Source organism: Acomys russatus, chromosome 4 (assembly GCF_903995435.1).
Source record: "Acomys russatus chromosome 4, mAcoRus1.1, whole genome shotgun sequence".
Lineage (NCBI taxonomy): Eukaryota > Metazoa > Chordata > Mammalia > Rodentia > Muridae > Acomys > Acomys russatus.
The window spans coordinates 57,692,176-57,717,398 of record NC_067140.1 but is presented as its reverse complement, the minus strand read 5'-3'; the positions used below and the strand labels follow the sequence as shown (position 1 = coordinate 57,717,398).

Sequence of the window (25,223 nt, the reverse complement as noted above, 5' to 3'; positions counted from 1 at the left end):
TCATTAGTCCCATGTCTGGGAATCTAAGACATTGTCTACAATTATTTTTACATTTACACACACAGAGAATTGAACAGAAACTAGCTCTAAATACCAAATGTATGGGAGAAAGTGTGCTCTAGAAAATGTATAAACACCCATGAAAAAGGGTACAAGGTGGAACTGTGTAAGTGTTAGAACATTAAAATGTAAATTCATTTATCCAACACTGAGTATGTACTATATGCCAAGCAACGTGAGGGTTGAGATAAAATCCGTCTTCAGACAGTTTCCAGCAGTGTCGGGCCAGGCCTATGACTGAAGGCTCTAATCGTAGCAATTTGAGACGCACACACCGCAAAGCCAAGGCTTTAATTCTACTTTCAACTTGACACAGCTTAGAATCACTTGTGAAGACAGACCATCAAAGATCCAGCTGGCCTGTGGAAAATTATCTTGATGAGCTGAGGTAGACGGCCCACCCCCGAGGCTGGAGCCATTCCCTAGGCAGGGAAGCCTGAGTGTGTGAGAGTGAAGAGGTGGGCTATGATGAGCCGCACAGGCCAGAGTGGCCTGGACAGCATGCTGATCCTCAGAAACACAGGCCAGGGGGCTGCTTCAGTTCCCAGCACCCTAGCACCTTACAGCCAGTCCCAAGGGATTCAGCACCCTCTCCTGGCCTCTGCAGGCACCAGACACATGCAGTGTGCCCTCATGTACATGTACACAAGCATTCATACGCATAAAATAAATACTTTAAAATGCATTGAGCCTTTAATCCCAGCACTCGGGAGGCAGAGGCAGATAGAGCTCTGTGAGTTTGAGGACAGCCAGAATATAGAGTGAGGTCCTGTCTAAAAACAAAGAAGTGGGTGTGGTGGTGCACACCTTTAATCCCAGCACTCAGGAGGCAGAGGCAGGTGGATCGCTGTGAGTTGAGGCCAGCCTGGTCTACAAAAGAGTTCAGGATAGCCAGAGCTACACAGAGAAACTGTCTCAGAAAAAAAAAAGTAAATAAATTAAAATTATGTATAAAAAATAGGGCTAGAGGGCTAGAGACATGGCTCAGAGGTTAAGAGCACTATCTGTTCATCCAAAGGTCCTGAGTCCAACTCCCAGCAACCACATGGTGGCTCATTACCATCTATAGTGAGATCTGGAGCCTCTTCTGGCACACAGGCACACGTGGGCAGAATACTGTATAATAGTAACAACAACAACCATAATAAAAAATAAACTAGGTCTAGAGACGGAGCTCAGTGGTAGAGCATTTGCCGAGTACACTCAGGGCTTTAGTTCAATACCCAACACCGCAAAGGAAAGAAGCAAGCAAGCAACGGCACGCACAGAAACAGCAGGGATGACTTCTCACTACCTGCAAGGCTTCCTGTCATTGTATTCACTATAGCTTTCACACTGCAAGCATGTCAGAAAGTATAAAACACAGGTCAACAGTAAAGCAAAGGCAAAGAATATTAGCTCACCTTTTAATGCTAGACAGCCCCTTCCGGGTCTTCCCATTACTTGTCTGCGACATCGGAAAAGACAAAGGACTAAGTTAACACACACGCACGCAGTCTCCTTAGTAGGCGATTCTAAAAGCTGTAAGCCATTCCAAGGGATACCTTGCTCATCTCTGCCCATGTCTTCAAAGACGCTCTGAACTGCCCACCACTGTCATCTTGGTTTTCGGGGATCATTTCTAAAGGTCCAGGAGGTAACAAAGGCTATCAAAAAGAAAAAGCAAAATGGTGTTTGTCCTAGGATATAAACTGAGGAAGGGCCAAAAGATCTGTCCTCATTGTCACTGCTTTGCTTTCCCCATCAGCTGTGGGGCATCACAGGCATTCGGAGTGGTTGGCTGCTCGATCAGTGTGTTGTGGTACTCACCTGTAATCCCAGTATGCAGGCGGCTGAGGCAGGGGGATCATGAGTTTCAGGCCAGCCCCGGTTATACAGTGACACCCTAGGAAACAAATCTTCCAAAATTCCGAGATGCATCTCACTTGGCTGAGTGCTTGCCTAGCAACATGACACAGCAGCTACTGCGGGTCACACCTCAAGGCCCCCACTGGGAAGTGGAACTGGGCTCAAAACTTCAAGGTCACCCTGGACTACTTGGACTACAAGTTACCAGTTTGGTTTGTTTTTTGTTTTTTTTTTTTTAAGCTTTATCAAGGGATCGTCTTCATTTTCCATCTGTGTGTGTGACGTACATGCATAACATGTGTGTTCCTGTGAATGAACATGCACAGACACCACATCACGCATAACGAAATATGTAGAAATGAAATAGCCTCTGGTGTTGGCTACCTTATTTTGAAACAGTCTCTACCGTTTGCTGCTACATACTGGAGGCCAGCTGCCTATCTCACTCTAGAATTAAACACACTGTGCCACACCCAGCTGTACAGGAGTTCTGGGGAGTCACACTCAGGTCCTCACACTGTACTGCCAGCAGGCAGCCGCTGAGCGGGCTCCTCAGCACAGTCCTCAGCAGCTTGGTCATACTTTACTCGGTATTAATTACTTACTAGGCCCTTAATATAAAGAACATTGTGGATCCTGTTTCATTTCCTCCTAGTCATTTCCTTTTTCTTGTAGGCACGCTCTTACTCTCTAGCTCAGGCTAGCCTAGAACTATGAAACCTAGCTCTCCACAAACGTGTGACAAGCCCTCCCAAACACTGAGATGACAGGTGATCCATCACATCATCTTTCAAATGTGGAAACGGAGATCAAGTGATTTGCTCACAACTCACCTGGAGCCAACACATCTAAAGTCTTTTTCTTTCTTTTCTTTTTTTATGTTATTTTATTTTTATATGTAAACCCAGAATGGGGGCAGGAAATCTTTTGCCACCATAGGCAAAAGCAAAGTTCCAAAGATCAATCAGAGAAAACCTTCCCATGAAAGAGACCATCTTCCACATTAGGCAATTCCATTCATTACTAGCCTATTTTTTCTTAAATATTGTTTGAGCCTATATAACAGTTTGTCTCATGAGGAAGAGAACACTGGAATAAGTTAGACTTTTTTGCTATAGCAAGCTCAATTTTTCTTTCTTTTCTTTTCTTTTTTTTTTTCTCTTTGTTGTTATTGTTGTTGTTGTTTTTAAGACAGGGTTTCTCTGTGTAGCCTTGGCTATCGTAGACTCACTTTGTAGACCAGGCTGGCTTCAAACTCGCAGTGATCTACCTGCCTCTGCCTCCCAAGTGCTGGGATTAAAGGCATGCGCCGCCGCCACCACCACCACACAACATCCAAGTATTAAATCAATAAAATTGAAACAAACAGAGACCCACCAGTCTAATTTCAAAAACTCTACATTTTTCGGTATTTGATTAAGCTAGATGTACTGTATTTGCACTTTTTCTTACATTTTCTTCTTCTACTAATGCTGGCTCTGCTGGGCCTGCTGGTACTGAATCTCCAAAAGGCTCTACTTTCAACAACCGCATGGACCTCCGACATCCAATCTCGTTTTCTTTCTTCTTAGGCCTCTTTCTAAAGGAGTGGAGGAAATACTCATGTTTTTCTCACTGAATAGTTAAAGTTTTTAAGTTTTTCTTTTTCTTTTTTTTAATTTTTTGTTTGTTTTGTTTTGTTTTTTGTTTTTCAAGACAGGGTTTCTCTGTGTAGCCTTGGCTATCCTAGACTCACTTGGTAGACCAGGTTGGCCTTGAACTCACAGAGATCTGCCTGCGCTTGCCTCCAAAGTGCTGGGATTAAAGGCGTGCGCCACCACGCCTGGCTTAAGTTTTAAAGTTTTTCAAATTTATGTCTATATACGTGTGCCAGTGTGAGCTGATGCACACCACGTGTGTGACTGGTGCCCAAGGAAGCCAGAGGGCATGTTGGTATTGCAGTTACAGGTGCTCGTGAGTCACTACTTTGAGTGCTGGGAACCAAGCCCAGGCCCCGAGAGGAACACTTAGCCATCTCTCCAGTCCTATGTTAAGTAATTTTAAGGAATGAACATCTAGAAATGCATACTAGAGGTATAGCCACACACAACATAGATAAATATGCACAGCTGCACTGGCATGTGTGTATATTTGTGTGTGTAATGAGAGCTTAGTTGTATGTGAACCGTTGGCGCAATTTTCTTAACAAATATATTTTATGACGAACTTATTAGCCAAGCATACATCACTTATAACCCAACTAACCTAAACAATAGAAAAAGAAGATTAAAGAATACAATAACAAAACCGTAGGATATTAGTTCCAAGGAACGATTCTCCTGGCATAATCAGCAGGATTTCTTCTGCTGGAACCTGGAGTAACCAGAACCCGGAACCTCAGCAGGAGCCCAGAGCCCTGAAACCTTCCCTTGAGCCGTTCTCTATAGGAGCATCTCGAAGTAGAGTGATGGACAGCCAAAACTATCCCAAGTCTCACAAGGCCCCGCCTCCAGTTTTGGGCTCATTTATATAACTCCTCCCAGAGTCTGCTCGCGGATCTTTACAGCTGGCAACAGTCAAGCTCCCGCATGAGGTGGTTTGCCTTCTAGTAGATTAACGTCCTCTGTTCTCTCACAAGGCCGTTCCCCACTTGGGATTGTAAGAAAAACAGGTTTATCTCTCCTTCAGTGAACCACATATAAACAGTGCCCACAGAAGTCAAAAGAGGGTGTCGGACATGCTGGAACTGGAGTTACAGGTAGTGGTAAGCCTCCCAATGTAACTGCAGGGAATCAAGCCTGAGTGATCTGCAAGAGTGCCAAGTGCTCTTAACCACTGATCTCTTGGGCTCCAAAACAATCTAAACCGAAAAGCTTAAGCTGATGAAGGAAGAGCCACTAAATAAAGTATGCCTAACAGAATAATGCCAGGTGCCCAGCAGTAGTGATGCACACCTCGGGAGGCAGAGGCAGGAAGATCTGAGTTGAAATGGCTCAGTGATCAAGAGCACTTATGTATGCAGAGGGCCTAGGTTCGATTCCCAGCACCCACACTGTAGCTTATAAACATCCACAGCGCCAGCCCCAGGAGGCAAACCCTCCTGATCTCCTCAGGCACCAACATGCATGTGGTGCACAGGTAAAACACGCAGGCAAAACATCTGTACACATAAACTAACTAAATCTAATGAAACATTTTAATTGAAAAGAGAAAAAGAAGCTGGGTGTGGTGGTGCACGCCTGTAATTCCAGCTCTCGGAGGTAGAGGCAGGTGGATTTCTGAGTTCGAGACCAGCCTGGTCTACAAAGAGAGTCCAGGACAGCCAAGGCTACACAGAAAAACTCTGTCTTGAAAACCAAAAAAAAAAAAAAAAAGAAAAAAGAAATGGTATCTAATAAAATAATAAGCAACTATAAAAGAAAAAAATATGACTTACACTACATCTCTGTGAAAGAATGCCTCTGGCACCTGGCCATCATACACACTTGCAAATACATAAACACACACACAATGAGTCACTAAAAAATGTGGTGAAAAAACAACAACAACAAAAATAAACAAAGAGAAAAGGGAGGAAAGCTAAGGAAAGAGATGCCTCTGAAATCACTTCCAAAAACTAGCATATAGGGTGGGTAATGCAGCTCAGTGGTAGGTAGAGCACTCGCCTAGGGTACATGAAGTTCTGGATTGAGCCCCAGCACTGAGCACATGAATGATTTACACGCTGCTCACACATCCTGCACAGGAAGCAGCTTCCAGAGAGCCTGCACTCATCCAGACTTGCTCAGACTTGGGAATGTTCAGAACAGTGGCTGGAGTGCAACGGCTCAGTGGGAGAAACAGCTTGCCTATCATGTGTGAGGCCCCCGGTCCAACCCCAGCAACCTCCCACAACACAAGTGCCCAGAGAAGCACTCTTCATAATGAAAACCTGGCCACTAACGGTAGAATAAACCAAGGCAACAAGTGCTGTATTCTAGCACTGACAACTCAGAGGCAGGAGAAGTGTGAGGCCAGTCTGAGCTGCATGGTGAGATCTAGGCTAACCTAGGCTACATAGTGGGACTCCATCTTAGAAAACATTCAGGGGAGGAGGGTTGTGGGGAGGGCGGGAGAAATGGCTCAGAGGTTAAGAGCACTGGTTGCTCTTCCAGAGGCCCTGAGTTCAATTCCCAGCAACTACGTGGTGGCTCACAACCATCTGTAATGAGATCTGGTGCCCTCTTCTGGTGAGCAGATACACATGCAGGCAGAACAGTGTATACATAATTAATAAATCTTAAAAAAAAAAAAAAAAGAGAGAGAAAGAAAGAAAGAAAGAAAAACAAGTCTTTTATTTGCTTGGTTAGAGTTATTCCTATATACCTTATATTGCTTGTGGCTATATATGCTCACTTATAACTGGACACTAGCCCAAAAGGGATGTCCTATGAAAGTCTTCACTTATCAGGAGATCAGGATAGATGTGGGGACTTCCTATTAGGACTCTAGGTGAGGGAATATGGGAGAATTGGGAAATAGAAGGATCCAGAGGGTCCTAGAAACCCACAAGAAAAACATCATGACAGGTGGCTCTGAACCCAGGGGGTTCTGCTCAACCTACTGCACCAACCGAGGACAATACATGCAGTAAGCATTGAACCCCTATTCAGATCTAGCCAATGGACATGACATTCTCCACAATTGTGTGGAGAGCAGGGACTGACTCCGACATTAACTCTGGTGCCCAATATTTGACTACTTCCTGTTGGTGGGGAGGCCTGGTGGCACTCAGAGGAAGGATAAGCAGGCTACCAGGATGAGACTTGAAAGGCCTTATGATGGGGAAAAAGGTCCCCTTCTGTCACAGACCTAGGGGAGGGGAAAAGGGTGAAAAAGGAAGGGAGGGAGAAACAGGAAGATAAAAGTGAGGAGATAACAACTGAGATGTAATCTGAATAAATTAATAAAATAAATTTAAAAGAAAAAGAAAACAAAGAAAGAAAAGCATGCACAGCCCTGCAAGTTAACAGAGAGATGTGACATGCCTATAAAAAAGAGAAAAGAAAACAATCTGGGCTGGGGAGATGGCTCAGGGGGTGGGAGGTGGCTCAGAGGGTGGGAGATGGCTCAGGGGGTGGGAGGTGGCTCAGGGGGTGGGAGGTGGCTCAGGGGGGTGGGCTAGGGGTGGAGGTGGCTCAGGGGTGGGAGGTGGCTCAGGGGTGGGAGGTGGCTCAGGGGGTGGGAGGTGGCTCAGGGGGTGGGAGGTGGCTCAGGGGTAGGAGGTGGCTCAGGGGGTGGGGAGGTGGCTCAGGGGGTGGGAGGTGGCTCAGGGGGTGGGAGGTGGCTCAGGGGGTGGGAGGTGGCTCAGGGGGGTGGGAGGTGGCTCAGGGGCTGGGAGGTGGCTCAGGAGGTAGGAGGTGGCTCAGGGGGTGGGAGGTGGCTCAGGGGGGGGAGGTGGCTCAGGGGGTGGGAGGTGGCTCAGGGGCTGGGAGGTGGCTCAGGGGGTAGGAGGTGGCTCAGGGGCTGGGAGGTGGCTCAGGGGGTAGGAGGTGGCTCAGGGGGTGGGAGGTGGCTCAGGGGTGGTCACTTGCTCCGCAAGCATAAGAACCTCAGCCTGAGTCCCCACACCCACATAAAAAGCAGGGTGTAGATGTGCATCTATAAGGCCAGCATGGGAAGGTGGAGGCAGGAGGATGCCAAGAGCTAGCAGGCTAGCCTAACTCAAAAGAGAACTTCCGGTTCTGTGAGACAATAAAGTAGAGAATAAGAGTTAGACCCCCAGTGTCTTCTGCATGCCTGCATGCACACTCACACACTCACAGCACACACTATACAGCACATGAGAGACGGGCAGGGTGGGGCATATGAATGAATCTAGACCAGCAAGATGGTTCAGTGGGCAAAGAGGATGGAACCATGTAGTGGAGGGAAAATCAACTCCCACAAAAGTTGCAGTAGCATGTACACACCCACATCCATAAACACAAAATAAAATGCAATGAAATTTTACAGGAAAATCTCAGACAAATATGAAAATGGCATCATATTATAAGCAACAAAATGCTGGGTATAGCAACTCCCGGGGTTGAGGCATCAGTATTTCCTGTTCGTAAGCTCAAGGCAGCCTGTGATACACGATGTGTTTCATGCCAGTTTAAGCTACAGTGTGAGAGGGAGGGCTGGTGGCACAGGACTTTAATCCCAGCACTCAGGAGGCAGAGGCAGGCAGATATGAGTTGAGGCTAGCCTGCTCTACAGAGAGAGTTCCAGGACAGCCAGGGCTACACAGAGAAACCCTGTCTCAAATAAACAATAATACTAATAATTTTTTTTAAAAGACTTTAAATTGGCTTGGGCTGAGGCTCAGTGATGATGTGCTCAAGGTTCTGAGATCAGTTTCTAGCACAATTTTTAAAAAGAAGCTAGGCATGATGGCACACACCTTTAATCCTAGCACTTGGGGATGGGGGAGGGCAGAGGCAGGAGGATCACTTTGAGTTCAAGGACAGCCTCGTCTACATAGTAAGTTCCAGGACAGTCAGAACTACATAGAGAAACTTTATCTCTAAACAGACAAACTTATCTCTGGGTTCATATAATGCCAACATTATAGATGAAGGAAAACATACATAAACTGTCAAACAGCTACAAGTGGCTGGAATCAAAAGTCAGAGCCAGGAGCTGGAAGTATAGTTCAATGGTAAAGCACTTGCCTGACAGGCTCTAAGCCTGGGTTTGATGCCCAGAACTGAAAATACTTAAAATCAAATTTGTTTAGTTTTTTTTTTTTTAAATGTACATTGGTATTTTACCTTGATGTATGTCTGTGTAAGGTTGTCGGGTCACCCAGAACAGACAATTGTTCTGGAACACGACAAAGCAGTCATGTGGGTGCCGGGAATTGAACCCACGTCCTCTAGAAGAGCAGTCAGTGCTCTTAACCACTGAGCCATCTCTCCAGCCCTTTCTTAATTGTTCTTGTTTTTGTTTTGTTTGGTTGGCTGGTTTTTTGATTTTCGAGATGGTTTCTCTGTGTAGCCCTGGCTGTCCTAGAACTCTCTTTCTACAGACCAAGCTAGCCTCAACTCAGATCTGCCTGCCTCTGCCTCCCGAGTGCTGGGATTAAAGGAGTGCACCATCATACCTGAGGATTTATTTGTGGGTTTTGTTTGTTTCTTTGGTTAGTTGGTTGGTTAGTTTTTCTAGACAGGGTCTCTCTGTGTCGCTTTGACTGTCCTGGACTCGCTTTGTAGACCAGACTGGCCTCAAACTCACTCTGCCTCCCGAGTGCTGGAATTAAAAGTGTGTACCACCACTGCCCAACTTGCTAAACTGTTTTAAAGATTTTATTTATGTTCCAAGACTTTGATCCGAGGACTTGGGAGGTAGAGGCAGGCAGATCTCTGTGTTCAAGTCCAGCCTCATCTACAAAGTAAGTCCCAGGACAGCCAGAGCTACATGGAGAAACCCTATCTCAAAAAATAAGTAAATAAGATTTTTATTTGTTTGTTTTGTTTTTTTTCAAGACAAGGTTTCTCTGTGTAACCTTGGCTACCCTGGACTTGCTTTGTACACCTGGACACCCTGGAACTCTGAGATCTACCTGCTTCTGCCTCCCTGCATGCTGAGATTAAAGGCACGCGCCATCACACCTGGCTTTATTACCTTTTAATATAGACGTGTGAGTGCCTGCATGAGTTCATATGTACTGCATGTATGCTGAAGTCCTCAGAGGCCAGAAGAGGGCACTGAATCCCCTGGACCTAAGTTACAGGAAGTTGTGAGCTGCCATGAGGGTGCGGAGAACCAAACCCAGGCCCTCGGGGAGCTCTGTTAACGGCTCAGCCATTTCTCCAGACCAAGATTTGCTCAATTCAAAGGCTCTGTTCTCTTTATTATACAACTGCCACAATACCAACCTGATACCTTTGCTTCTACAAACACTAAACCTTCAGTGAGTTCAGAAGAAATCACCAATCTTTGCTAACAATAAAATGTTAAACTAGGCATGGTGGCATATGCCTGTAATGCCAGCATTTGAGAGGTGGAAAAAGATAAGAAGCTGAGGCCAGCCTGGGCTACGAGTCCTGTCTCAAATTTAAGATCTTCAGCAAAATATCATGGTCTAGCCAATGTTAAGCACGTTTTTGTTTTTACCTCTTTGACTCAGGGGGCTGTCTCTTCGCGATCATTCCACGGAGCCTTGCAGCTGACTGAAAAGTACACAAAATACATACACACATAAAAATGCTACCATATAACTACACTGTTTACCCATTAAAATATTAAGTATCTGCTACTATATCTAGGTTTATTTAGGAAATATGGATCTTTATGATGTGATACTTATTCTTTGTAGTACATGAATGCATCATCAATAATAAAAGGAAGTTTATAACACCATCTAATACACTGGCACTCTGGTAACTTGAGCCAAGCTGTTTATGAGTTTATATAATTAAGAAAAGTAATCAAACATACTATTACAGTATGGCTCAGTAGTACAGCATTTGCCTAGCATGCACCAGCTCAGTTTTATTCACAACACTGTAAAAGGAAATTTAAAAAACTAATAAGCGAAGTGGGTGGCTCACACCTATCTATAATCCCAACATTCAGGAGGCTGAATTAAGACAAAAGTACTAAGTTCAAGGCCAGCCTGGCTATATAGCAAGTCTGTCTCAAAATATAAAATAAGAGGCAGTGAAATGGCTTGATCCACAATAACACTTGCTGCCAAGGTTATGACTTGAGTTCAGTCTCCAGGACCCATATGGGGACAGGACAGAACTCACTCCCAAAAGTTGCCCTCTGACCTCCAGAACATGTGCCATACCATGCAGGAGTACCTCAGATTCATCCTTCACAGTCTTCTTTCAAATAATTAAATGTTAAATGCCTTTTCAGAAGTACTTTGCAAGCTTCTGTTGTTGTTGTTGTTGTTGTTGTGAGATAGGACTTCACATAACCCCAGCTGGCCTCAGACTTACTATGTAGCTGAGGGACTGTCCAGCCTCCATGTCTCAAGTTTAAAGAGCAAAGCATGCAGCGCCCACCAGCAGGCTCACAAAGTATCTTAACAGGACATACAAAGAAAAGCAAGCAGCTGAGTGTGGTGGTGCTGGTCCTTAAAGCCAGCACTTGGGAGGCAGAGGGAGACGTGTTACTATAAATACAAAACCAGCCTGATCTACACAGTGAGTTCAGGGAGGCTCTGTCTCAAAAGAGGAGGAGCGGGGCTGGAGAGATAGCTCAGAGGTTAAGAGCACTGGCTGCTTTTCCAATTCCCAACAACCACGTGGTGGTTCACAACCATCTATAATGAGATCTGGTGCCCTCTTCTGATCTGTAGGTGTACATGCAGGCAGGGCACTGTATACATAATAAATACATCTTAAAAAAAGAAAAAAAAGAGGAGGAGGAAGAGGACAATGACCACAAGCCTACTACTGACCTTATGCCAAACACTGCTTGAAATTTGCCTCCCTTCATTTGACACTATGGATAATTATCATCTAAGCAGTTCATCTTGGTTTTCAACACAAACTTTATACATACCTCTGATAACTGAAGGGAAGCAAAAAACTTTGCATTTTCTCTGATGTTCTTCAGTCTCTTCCTCTCATAAGGTGACAATGCTGAAAAACCATCCTAGAACATACAACCCCCCAAAAAATCTGTTACTACACACATTAATAGCAAGAACAACAGACAAAACCGGACACTTCATCCAGATACTTCCCTTCAAACTGCACGCAGACTCTAATTATTCCAGTTATCTTAACAAACAGCCTATAATCTTTGTTGGGCTGGATATTAACAGAACCTGGGCCAGCCTTGGGGGGGGGCACACCTTTAATCCTAGAACTTCGGAGTTTGAGGCCAGCCTGGTCTACAAAGCAAGTCCAGGACAGCCAAGGCTACACACAGAGAGAAAGAGAGAGAGAGAGAGAGAGAGAGAGAGAGAGAGAGAGAGAGAGAGAGAGAGAGAGAGAGAGACTGTCTGAATTTAAGATAACTGTATGGCTTTCCATTTTAAAAAGTAATCTGCCTGGCATGATGACACACACCTTCGATCCTAGCACTTGGGAGGCAGAGGTGGACAGATCACTGAGTTGGAGACTAAGTGGATCTACACTGTGAGTTCCAGGACAGCCAGGACCTTGTGTCTCAAGGGGAAAAAACGTACTCTAATATGCCATGCCATTATAGCAAACTATTTCCTAGCAGCCAAAAGTTACCTTTTTAAATAATAATAATAAGAGCTGGGCAGTGGTGACACACACCTTTAATCCCAGCACTCGGAAGGCAGAGGCAGGTGGATCCCTGTGAGTTCAAGGCCAGCCTGGTCTACAATGTGAGTCCAGGACAGCCAAGGCTACACAGAGAAACCTTGTCTCAAAAACTAACTAACTAACTAAATCATCATCACCATCATCTTTTTCCATTAAAAACACAACCAAGCAAATAAATAAATACATGCATAGGTGGTTCACACCTGCAATCCCAGCACTGGATGGCAAAGACAGGAGGATTCCTGGGGCTCAATGTAATGTCAACTTCTGACTTCTACACACACACACACACACACACACACACACACACACACACACACACACACACGCACACACACACACCACATACAAAAACATTCTGAACCATACGCCTATGATCCCAATTCCTCAGGAAGCCAAGGCGATGGGACTGTGAGCTCGAGGGCAACACAGGGATGATACAGAGCTCAGTTTGTCTAGAATTTGCTTGTGTAGAACACACAAAGCCATGGGTTCAGTCCCACGCACTGAAAAAAAGCTAAGCATAATCCCAGCACTTAGGAGGAAGAGGCAAGAACCAGAGGGTCAAGGTTACCCTCAGTCACATACCAGAGTCAAGCCCAGCCTAGGCTATATGAGACCCTGTCTCTAGAAACAAGAAATGGACAAATTTCTACAGAAAGACTTGGTGGTCCTAGGGAAGATTAGCTCAGTGGCAAAAGCCAGTATTTAGCACAATCAATCCAAACACCGCAGGAAAGCCAGGCATAGTGGCGCACGCCCGTGATCCTAGTAAGAGAATCAGGAGCCCGCTTCGTGAAACTTTTTATCAAAAACCAAATACCAGGGGAGCTAGATGGCTCAGCAGTCAAAACAAAAGCACCGGCCACCAAGCCTGGCGAGCTGAGTTCAGTTCTGGACCCCACGTGGTGGAAGGAGAACCATCTCCTGCCCCCACTCCCCCACCACCCCCCTCTGCACACAAATTAATTAATTTTTCACATTAATTAATATGAAAAACGTAAGCACCAATGTCTAAGCTATCCTTAAGATCTAGTTTACCTGGATTAGGGTTCATTCTGGGTATAGAGGGTTTCCTATCATCATTATCAGCATACTGTTAAATGTATTGAGAGAGAGAGAGTGTGTGTGTGTGTGTGTGTGTGTGAGAGAGAGAGAGAGAGAGACTGTAAGCTTTGTCACAGGTGAAAGCAATCTTGGCGGGCTTTACCCTTGGGCACCCCATGGATACCTTGAGATAGACTGAGTGAAGCCATCCTGGGCCTGGAATTCAGGAAGCAGACCTGGGGACTCCACCTGGACTATTGTTTTTTCTAATCAACCCTCAACAGGAGGAGACCACCCTTCACATGTGACCCAGACAGCTGGAGAGGAGAGAGTAACAGCAGGTTGAGACCAGGCTTCAGAGCACATGGATCAGTGAATAGGCTGGACCACCACGCAGGCCAGAGACACCTAAGGACCCGTCCCATGGACCGGATACTGGAAGGTTCACTCTTTTTTCCCTTTAACCTTTTTTCCCCTCTTGTGTAAGCTAGTTGGGTTGTATAATAAAGTTTAATTGTTAAGAAACAGAGCCTACAGTGTGTGTGTGTGTATACGCATGTGTATACATCTGAAGATCAGAGGACAGTTTTGAAGAGGTATTTCTCTCACCATGTGGGTCCTAGGGATTAAACTCAAGTCATCAATCAGCCTAAGCAAATGGCACCTTTACCTTTTGAGCCATTTCACTGGGTCAATTTTTTAAAAGATATGGGAGAGAGAATTACAAGCAGCAACAATCTAGCTGCCTTGATTTTACAAACATGTGTGCTTAAAAATAGAATTATGTGAGCCTGGCTGTGGTAGCGCACACCTTTAATCCCAGAACTTGGGAGACAGAGGCCAACAGAGCTCTGCGTTTGAGAAGCTGAGTTCTAGGACAGCCAGGGCTACAAAGAGAAAAACGAAACAAAACAACAACAAGATGATGTGGATATGTATACATATACGTGTGGGATTATCTTAGTTAACACATTTGCACACTTATTACTTTGGCCAGAATAAATAATCTTCTCAAAGTGAAATTGGAATGTTTGTATTTGTCACTGCCTTATTTGGTTTTATTGAGACATGGTTTCTTTTTTAATATGTAATTTATTTTTATTATGTTCAGTGTTTTACCTGCATGTATGTCTGTGTGAAGGTGTCAGATGTCCTGAAACTGGAGTTACAGACAAGTGTGAGGTGCCATGTGGGTGCTGGGAATTGAACCTGAGTCCTCCGGAAGAGCAGTCAGTGTTCTTAACCGCTGAGCCATCCCTCCTGCCCGCGACAAGCTTTCATGTATCCCAGCTGGGCTTGAACTACCAAGGAAAGCCAGGAAGGACAGCCAAGGCTAACCAGAGAAACCCTGTCTCAAAACACAAAACAGGAAAAAGTGTGAAAAAAAAGAAAAAAGAGAAAGTGTGGCTCAGCAGCTTAATGACCTGAATTCCATCCCCAAAACCCACATGGTGGGCACAAAAGAACCAACTCCCACACGTTGTCCTTTGATTTCCAACTGAGTGGACATACTCAATAGATAGACAGACAGACAGACAGACGTGAGAGTAAATTTTTTGAAAGCATGTCACCATTTACCATTATCAACAAGTTTTGCTTCCCAGTTTCAGTTAGTCAACTAGATCCAACCACATCCATTGGAAATTTCAAAAATAAACAACTCATAAGTTTTAAGCTGGGTGCCATTCTGAGAAGCATATTTAAAAAAAAAAAAAAAAAGGGGGCCAGGCATGGTGGCGCATGCCCATAATCCCAGCACTTGGGAGGCAGAGGCAGGCAGATCGCTGTGAGTTCAAAGCCAGCCTGGTCTACAAAGAGAGTCCAAAGCCAGCTGGTCTACAAAGAGAGTCCAGGACAGCCAAGACTAACAGAAACCTTGTCTTGGAAAAAAAAAAATCTCACGGGCTGGAGAGATGGCTCAGCAGTTAATAGCACTGACTGTTCTTCCAGAGGTCCTGAGTTCAATTCCCAGCAACCACATGGTGGCTCACAACCATCTATAATGTGATCTGATGCCCTCTCTGGCCTGCAGGTGTACATGCAGGCAGAGCACGGTATACATAATAAATAAATAAATAAATCTTAAAAATAAAATCTCACAGTTTTGAACGTTTAAACATAGAACACAACACACAGTGGTCCTCTTATCTCTAAGGGACACATCCCAAGACCCCTAAGTGGCGGCCTGAAACCATAGGCTCCATCAACGCTTACATGCCATCTTTCCTTACATACATGCCCATAGTGGCTCTAGCATAGCCCAAGCATAGTAAAACACTCATAACAGGAGGTGGTGGTGTGGGCCAGCACTTACCTACCCCAGAAAAAAATCATGTGTTCAATTTCTGATATACCACCACATCAAATAACCAGTAATAAAATCTAGAGGGCTGAAGAAATAGCTTAAGAGTTAAGAGTACTTACTGCTTTTCTAAAGGGCCAAAGTTCAAGTCCCAGCACCACATCAGAAAGCTCCTAACCCAGCACTCACACACAAGAGTCATATACAACACACACACACACACACACACACACACACACACACACACCATCTAAAACAGCCTGAGTATGATGCCACTGCCTTTATGCCCAGCATGCAGGAGGGAGAAGCAGGCAGAGCTGAGTTTCAGGCTAGCCTGGTCTACAGCGAGCTCCAGGGCATTCAGGGCTACAAAGTAAGACTCATCTTAAAGTGAAAAAGAAGTTTGCAGCCAGAGAGATAATTCCAGGCAAAGGCACTTGCCTACCGAGCCTAACAGCCTGAATCAGAGTCCCACAGGCAGAAGGACCACCAGCTGTCCTCTGACCTCACTGCTCCTGCAGGGGACCTGAGCTGGAATCTCAGCACCCATGGCAGGAGGCTCACAGGGATCTCTAAGTCTTGTTCCAAGAAATGCAAAGTTCTCCAGCCTCCTAGGACACACCCCCCATCCCCACACGTCATCCATTCACACAATTGAAGAATCTAAAATGGAGCTCGAGAGGACCTGGGTTCAGTTCTCAGCACCTACACAGTGGCCGACACCCACGTGTAAAACAATTACAGAGGACTTGTGCATCCTCTTCTGACTTCCACAAGTGGTGCACATACATACATGTGAGAAATTATAAAATTATAAAATGTAAGACCTGAGGCTTCTCCCAGTTCTCATTACTGCTAGCCTCAGGAGTTCCACCCTAGTTCCCAGAATAGCTACATGCGAGCTCCCCACTATCAAAGGTCTCATACGGTTTCTAGTAACCGCCCTAGGGACCCACACCCAAGTCCCCACAAGAGGTCTCCCAACGCCAATGCCCATATGGTCTAGCTTGATAAGCAACCCCACCTGCTTTGCGGTTTTAGCCTTTAAAAACTAGCCTGTAACAGTCACTCAGGGTCCTTAGCCTCTCGAGCGCTGTAGGACCCTGGCGCGTCAGCAATAAACCTTTGCTTTTGCATCAGTGTGTTGTGCCTCGTGTGGTCTCTCACGGCGACCCCCTTCCCAAGTTGGGCGTGAGGATCCAACACATGCAGGTAAAACACACACATAAGAGCAAAATCAATCTTAAACAAAAAGACTTAAAATATAATCTAACTAAAAAACTTTAAAAAGAAATGTTAGCCAGGCTTGATGGCACAAGCCTTTAATCCCAGCATTTGGGAGGCAGAGACAGGAGGATCTTTGTGAGCTTAAGGCCAGCCTGGCCTACATAAAGAATTTCAGGATAGCCAGGGCTATCTAGTAAGACCATGTCTGAAAAAAATTTTTTTAAGTAATTTGAAAAAAAAAATCTTGCTGGGCAGTGGTGGTGCACGGCTTTAATCCCAGCACTTGGGAGGCAGAGACAGGTGGATCTTTATGAGTTTGAGGCCAGCCTGATCTACAAAGTGAGTTCCTGAACAGACAAGGCCACACAGAAAAACCCAAAAGGAAAAAAAAAAAAAAATCTTTATATACCATATATACCATGGGTGCTAAAATCCCTTCCATAGGCGAAGCATAGCAACACCTGTGGGGGCTAGCCTTGTGCACTATGTACTCAGATGCTGAGCACGGGCCTGGGCCCGATCCCTGAGAGTCTCCTGTATCAGTGCTGTGTGAAGACTGCTCCCCTGTTATCCCTAATTAGGTCATAAAGAAGCTGATCAGCCTACCGCTGGGCGACAGAGGACAGCCATGGGGTCTCCCAGGAGGGAGAAGTGGAGGGAGGTTGAGGAGGAGGTGGCCACGAGGACGGAGGCAGAAGACTGAGAAGAAGACTGAGATGACAAGTAAAAGGGCACGTGGCTGGGAAGTAGCCAGACTAGCATAACTGGGTTAGAATAGATGAATATCTGCCCAGTTATAGTGCTTTAAAGCTTATTAATAAACCTAAAGGGCTCTGTCACTTAGTGGGAGCTAGAACAGGTAATAGGAAAAAAAATAAAACCCTTCATATTATTTTACAAACATCTACCCACATTCCACCACAGTTTACTCTGGGGAACCAATGAACTTATTGGACTTCCTTCCAAAACACAGGCGAGGGGTTCCTCACAGGAGTGTGGGTGCTCCCCAGCTAAATGCCACACAGGAAGGAAAGCCTTTATGCAGCAGATTATGACGATTTTCCCGGAGCTGCCTCTATGTATACTCTAGCCCACGGCAGAAGCCTCACACAGCAAAGCTTGCGTACAGCAGGTGGTAGGGAGTGGCAGGAGAGGGGGTACGACTAAATAGCCAACAAGGCTGGCTGGGATTCTCTCTTCTTAGGCAGGCACAGCTGACTGCCACACAATGAGAGCTGTTTGGAGCTAAGGACAGTCTGTGCAACAGCTCAAAGAAAAGGTATAGACAAGAGATGAAGACACAGTGGGTAAAGTGGTTGCCACGGGCACATGAGGACCTAAGTTCAGGTCCCCAGCAGCACATGCCTATAACAAAGCCCCTGCTTGGAGAGTGGAGATGGACAGACCCGGGGAGGCTCACTGGCCAGCCAGTCTAACCAAAACAGCTGAGCTTTAGATTCAGCAAGGGCTTACCTTAAAAATTAATTAATTAATTAATTAATTATGGAGGAAATACATCCCCCGGCCTCCACACCCACCCACATGGTGAACATACCTGCTCACACATGCACAGGACACAGGAACACACAACAGGTGAGTTTGTAAGTCACAAAATTAGAAAGAGGGTCATGAGAAGAGAGAAAAACATCTTTCAAGAGGTGGAGAATAGCCAGGGTAATGGAATCCATTTGATAAAGCCAGGAGGCGGAGATGGGAACTAACTGCAGGAAACAGGTGACAGCTGGGGGGCGGGGCAGACACGAGGGAGAACGGGAGGGGAGGGGAATGGCGTGTATGAAGCTGCTGTTTTCTTTTTCTTTTTTCTTTTTTTTAAAGATGTATTTATTATTTATACAGTATTTTGCCCACACATGTGCCTGCCCACCACAAGAAGACACCAGATCTCATTACAGGTGGTTGTAAGCCATCATGTGGTTGTTGGGAATTGAACTCGAGACCTTCTGAAGAGCAGATGGTGCTCTTAACCTCTGAGCCATCTCTCCAGCACCTCTTTTGTATTTTTTTAAACCAGGCGCAGGACGGCTCAGGAGTGAAGAGCACTTGCTGCTAGTCCAGAGGGCATCAGTTTAGTTCCCAAGTAATTCCAGGCCCAGGAGACCCCATGCCTTCTGGGATCCTCACAAACCAGCACACACATGGCATACGTACACACAGATACACAAGAGTAGAAATTTTAAGATAAGTAACCCTACAGAAGTAGTTTCTATGCCTGGCTCTCACAAAATACCACCCCCACCTCCACCCCTTCAAGCGGCACTTTAAGAGAGAAGCTCGCTCTTTAGACCAGGCTAGCTTCCCATTCCTCCTGTGTCCGCTTCCCGGCACGCCGGGATCACAGCTGTATACCTACCACCCCATCTTACTGACCATATAAGATGACCTGAAATCTCAGATGAACAGAGACAGAAAACGCAGGTAAGACAGCCTCCTACAGCACGTCCGAGGCAGACACTGGGAATCTGTTTGTTGTCTGAAGCAGGGTTTCTCTGTGTAGCCCTGGCTGTCCTAGAACTAGCTCTGTAGACCAGGCTGGCCTCGAACTCACAGATTAAAGGTGTGCCCTTTCACCGCTCAGCTGACACCAGGAATCTTGCACAAGAGGGGGATTCCTTCATGATTTACTGAGAACACACTTCCAGATAACGGAAAGCCTTAATATATCGGGCACGGTAGCTCATGTCTGTAATTCCAGTACTTAGAAGCCAAAGCAGGACAATTGCCAAGAGACAATTCAGTCTACGTACTGAATTCTGGGACAGCATGAGCTATCGAGAAATCATCTTTAAAAAAAAAAAAAAAAAACCTAGCCAGGAGGCTGAAGAGATAACTCAGCAGTTAAGAGCCCTGGCTGCTCTTCCAGAAGTCCTGAGTTCAATTCCCAGCAACCACATGGTGGCTCACAACCATCTATAGTGAGATCTGAAGCACTCTTCTGGTGTGCATGAAAACAGAGCACTCATGTACATAAAACAAATAAATATATCTTGAAAAAAAAGATCCAGCTGTAAGACCTTTTAAAAGGCAGGTGGGTGGGCAGCCGGAGAGATGGCTCAGAGGTTAAGAGCACTGGCTGCTCTTCCAGAGGGATGAAGGTATGTACCCCTCAAACCAAACTTAGGATCATTTTGTTTGTTGGTTTTGGTTTTTTGTTCTGTGGTTACAGAGGTTGAACCTGATGCCACTCATTTGCTAGTCAAGCATTCCACTGCTGAGCTATTTATCCCCAGGCCCAAGAAATTATTTTTCTTTTCTTTTCTTTTTTTTTTTTTTTTTAAGATGTATTTATTTATTATGTCTACAATGTTGTGTTTGCATGTACAACTACACATCAGTAAAGGGCACCAGAGATTCGACAGAACTAGCCAGAAGTAGGAGATCTCCAGAACTATCTCCAGAAGAGATAAGAAAAAGAGAACTTAGGAAAACATCAAAGAGGAAGAGAGGGAGGAGACAGTTTTACCACAGAGTTTTACAGAGTCAGGTTCAGAGAAAGAACAAGCTCAGAAAAACAAACAAACAAACAAAATAAAACAAAAAGAAAAAAAAAGTTACTTTAACCAATTTTCCCAGAAAATAGAACAAAATTCTACACTTGCAGTCCAAGGCTCTTACAGATAATACGGTGGAGGGGGAGAAGCTAGAAGACTAAATACTATTTTTTTCTTTTGGTTTTTCAAGACAAGGTCTCTCTGTGTAGCCTTGGCTGTCCTAGACTCGCTTTGTAGACCAGCCTGGCCTCGAACTCACAGCGATCCACCTGCCTCTGCCTCCCGAGTGCTAGGAGTAAAGGTGGGAGCCACCACACCTGGCTAAGACTAAATACTTCTAAAGCACAGCAAAGCCTTAGTCCCCCTACTCCAGAAAGAGGATGCTCAAGGCTCAGTGCTGTGTAGCAGTGGATAAGCCCTAAATTCAAGCCCTAACACCATAATAAAAAAGTGGCGATGGGGGCTGGAGAGATGGCTCAGAGGTTAAGAGCACTGGCTGTTCTTCCAAAGGTCCTGAGTTCATCCCAGCAACCACATGGTGGCTCTCAACCATCTATAATGAGATTTGGTGCCCTTTTCTGGCAGACAGAACATTGTGTACATAATAAATAAATCAATCTTTAAAAAAGAAAAAAGTGGTGATGAAGAAAAGAGAACAAACTCATGAACTGTGTCGTCACGATGTTATCTCAGCCAGGCGCGGTGGTACAGGGCTGTAATCCCAGACAATACAGAGGCTGACACAAAAGGATCAAAGGCTCCATGGCTAACCTGGGCAACTTAGTAAGACCCTGCTTCAAAACAGAAAGGGAAAGAGGGGCTGGAAGTCTCTCTCATTAGCACAGTGCTTTCCCTAGCATTGTGTGAGGCCCTAGGTTCACTTCCCAGCACCACAAAAAGGTAAATAAACGCAGCATCTTACAGATCTTACAGCAATTTTTTAAGGCATTCATAACACTGCCTAAACATCTCTGTTGCTGCAGTTTCTATTCATTATATCCAAGCAAAAACCAACTTCTGTTAACCTCATATACTCAACAGTCTTAGTTTAGGACATAATCCAAGCCAGGCGTGGCAGTGCATGCCTTTAATCCCAGGACTTGGGAGGTAGAGGCAGGCAGATCACTGTGAGTTCGAGGCCAGTATGGTCTACAAAGCAAGTCCAGGGCAGCCAAGGCTACACACAGAAACCCTGTCTTGAAAACAACAACAACATAAATAATCCAATCCACTAGTTCTAAAAGTACAGTCCCAAACCAATAATATCTGTTCCTGCAAGAAGTTCTAGAAGCTGGGTGGCACATGCCTTTAATCTCATCACTCAGGAAGCAGAGACAAGTAGATCTCTGTGAGTTCAAGGCTAGCCTAGTTTACAGAGTGAGTTCAGAACAGCCATGGCTAGCTACACAGTGACACCCTGTCTCAACAACAAAAATCAAAAACAAAAACAAAAACAAAGAAGAAACTATAGAAACAACCAGGCAAGGTGGTACAGGACTTTAATCCCAGCACTTGGGAAGAAGAGGCCAGTCTTATCACACAGCAAGTTCCAGACCAGCCTTTGCTGGTAAAACCTTGCCTCAAAAAAAAAAAAAAAAAAAGTAATTAATTAGTTAATTAACTCTTCAGCCAAGCGTGGTGGTACACACATATGATCCCAGCATTTGCAAGGTAAAGGCAAGGAGACTGCAAGCTGGAGGCTAACCTGAGAAATGCAACAAGATCCTGTCTCAAAAAAAGGCACACATCTTTAATCCCAGGTAAATCTCTGAATTTGAGATCAGCCTGGTCTACAGGGGGAATTCCAAGGCAACCTGTCTTGAAAAACAAAATATAAATAAATAGGAGAGATCAGTTCAATTTAGACCAAATGAAAAGGCTTGCAAGATGGTTCATCAGCTAGAGATGCCTGGGTTAAGCCTGAGAACCTGATTTTGATTCCTATAACCTCCACACATGGGTCAGAGCACATACATGCACGCGCCCCGTGCACACACAAGCACATGCGGACACAAACCGTTTCTTTAAATTCACACTAGATGATAAGACAGATTTTGCTGGCAATCCTAAATTTACCATCTTAGCTTTCAGAACTGCTAATTTCAAACTGAGGCGACCACTGGAACTACTAGGTTAAGTCTTACCAGGCCTGGCGCACCGTCTTCATCACTGCTTTCCTTGTCCGCACTGAGAGGCGCCGAAAATGACGCGCCCCTGCGCTCCAGCTCGGTACTTTCAGTACGCGCATCCAAGGATGGCTTCAGCAGAAGGGATTCTGCCTCGGGAGACAAGGCCTTCTTCATCTTTGAAGTTAAAACCTTTCCGCAGGTTTTCTTCCGGCCAGTCTTCTTCCGCACCGCTGCAATGCTAGAATTCTTTTTAGCTGGGTTTTCAGACAATTTAAGTAGGCCTAGCTTGGAATTGCTGAGGGAAAATGGGAAAAGATAAACCTTAGCTGTCTTCCCCAAAGTTGTAGTCTGTATCGGTCTCAGGGACAGATACGCAGCGTTGCCATTTTCTTTATATTCATTCACCTATACGCGGCGAAAAAGGAAACAAGCATTAGGAATCCCGGATCCTATGTCCTTCCTTACAAGATACTAAACAACCCAGCCCTCGGGAGGCAGAGGCAGGCGGATCGCTGTGGGTTCGAGGCCAGCCTGGTCTACAAAGCGAGTCCAGGACAGCCAAGGCTACACAGAGAAACCCTGTCTCAAAAAACCAAAAAAAAAAAAAAAAAGATACTAAACAAATCTGCGCAAATAAATCTAATTCCTAACTCACAGTAACAGGATTGAAATTGATGGCCTGTTAGGAAACTTTTTCCCTCCTCCAAAATCTGGATACTTAACTCTCTAACCTGAATGGAATTACTAAAGGTAAATTTCTCCTACCTAAGCCTGTAACTGAGGTGATTATGCAAAAAGTCAGGTTCAAGTTAGCTGTAATTGCTTAAAGCTGACAGTAACCCCTGCAAAGCAAAGGCAGGCAGCTAGAGGAAATGGGTTCTAAGTCCTACCTACCCTGCAGGTTTGGGTTTTTGTTTGGGGGGAGGGAGCTGACTATAGCACTGGCTGGCCTAGAACTCACTATGTAGACCAGGTTGACCTCGAACTCACAGAGTTCCACCTGCTTCCACCTCTAGAGTGATGGGATTAAAGGCAAACCTGCCGTTATTTCTGGAGTTAGTAGAAAATTGTCCTCAATGCTTAAAGACCTTTTTTTTTTTCTTTTTTTTTTCTTTTTTGGCTTTTTCGAGACAGGGTTTCTCTGTATAGCCTTGGCTGTCCTAGACTCACTTTGCAGACCAGGCTGGCCTCGAATTCACAGCAATCCGCCTGCCTCAGCCTCCCAAATGCTGGGATTAAAGGCGTGCGCCACCACGCCCGGCGTTTTTGTTTTTTTTTTTTTTTTTTTTTTTTAAAGGCAGGAATCACGGCTTTTCCTTGGTGCCACGTGCCAGTGACTAGCAGATCCCTCTCAGGTCTCACCTGCACCTAGGAACACTGTGTGGAACCCACCTTTTCCTCAGCCTCAGCGTTGGACCCAGACATCTTTCATCAGCCACCGAGCTCTTCCCTCCGGAACCTAGGATTGGGAAGGACCTCTCGTGATGTGGGCGGTCCCGAGGGAGGAGCCTCCAAAGGAAGCGCGTCTAGACTCCGAGGGCTGCAAACCCTTTTGTGTGTGTGTGTGTGTGTGTGTGTGTGTGTGTGTGTGTGTGTATGTTTTTTTTGTTTTTTGTTTTTTGTTTTTCAAGACAGGGTTTCTAAGTTTAACAGCATTGGCTGTCCTGGACTCGCTTTGTAGATCAGGCTGGCCTTGAACTCAGAGATCCTCCTGCCTCTGCCTTACAAATACTGGGATTAAAGATTGTGAGCGACCACGCCCGGCGCCGAACTCTTTAGGCGCCTTTTTTGTTTAGTATACTTGACCTCTCAACCTTCGGTTCATTATATGGCTGTTACTAAATCTGCAGCTCACCTTTTGAGTTGGACTAGCTGGCCTGCAAGCTCCAAGGACCCGCCTGGTCCACCCTCTCCATGCCGGGGCTTTTCCCTGATGCTGCAAAAATCGAACTCAGTCCTTCAGGCTAGAGCAGCTAACTCTCTTACCTAATGAGCCATGTTTTGTTTTGTTTTGTTTTTTTAATACAGCATGCCCTAGATATCCTCGTAAAACTACGGCTTCCGCTTCACAAATGTGGGACCCAGGATCCCCATCAGCACTGTAATATTGAGGCTAGTTCTCTAGTTGTTGTTATTTAAAAATACTGACTCAGCCCGGCACGGTGGCGCACGCCTTTAATCCCAGCACTCCGGAGGCAGAGGCTAGCGAATCACTGTGAGTTCGAGGCCAGCCTGGTCTACAAAGTGAGTCCAGGACAGTCATGGCTACACAGAGAAAGCCTGTCTCAAAAAATAAAAATAAAAATAATAAAAAATACTGACTCTTTTAACTTAAAAAAACTATGGGGTTCATAATAAAGGGAACAGTTAAGCATGCTGACCCAAGCGAGGTGTGGTGGCGCACTCCTTTAATCCCAGCACTCCGGAAGCAAAGGCAGGTGGATCGCTGTGAGCTCCAGGCCAGCCTGGTCTACAAAGTGAGTCCAGGATAGCCGAGGCTACACAGAGAGACCCTGTCTTGGGGGTAGGGGAAAAGCATGATGACCCAATGCTTGTCATCCTAAACCTGGGAGGTGGAGACAGATGGATCAGGAATTCAAAATTGTCATCAGCTACAAAGGAAGTTCAAGGGAGGCCTGAACTATATGAACCCCTGTCACAAAATGGGGGGAGGGAAGGGGTAAAGGAAAAAAAGGAAACATTTTGGGTTGCTTGTTTTCCAAGTGCTGATAATGCTTGTGTAAATTGCACATGACTATCTGTCCACCTGTTTGTAACTAAAGAAAAACTAGAGGCGGCCAGTATGGACAAAGGCCTACAATCCATCCTGAGCACTGGTGTCACA

General features: G+C 45.4%; 1 protein-coding gene and 1 non-coding gene across 2 annotated transcripts in view; both read right to left on the bottom strand.

The window, feature by feature from the left end:
* Window positions 1-25,223, bottom strand: part of Wdr76 (WD repeat domain 76) — a 47,592-nt gene that overhangs the window by 20,872 nt on the left and 1,497 nt on the right. Inside the window, 7 exon segments of the mRNA XM_051144501.1 lie at window positions 1,464-1,507; window positions 1,605-1,706; window positions 3,361-3,487; window positions 10,027-10,082; window positions 11,428-11,520; window positions 22,394-22,783; window positions 23,741-23,837. Of these exon segments, the coding sequence (XP_051000458.1) occupies window positions 1,464-1,507; window positions 1,605-1,706; window positions 3,361-3,487; window positions 10,027-10,082; window positions 11,428-11,520; window positions 22,394-22,783; window positions 23,741-23,803 (875 nt within the window). The 5' untranslated portion in view covers window positions 23,804-23,837.
* LOC127188678 (small nucleolar RNA SNORA28) lies at window positions 2,953-3,043 on the bottom strand. The gene has a single exon (XR_007830537.1). It is a non-coding gene; the product is annotated as a small nucleolar RNA SNORA28 (small nucleolar RNA).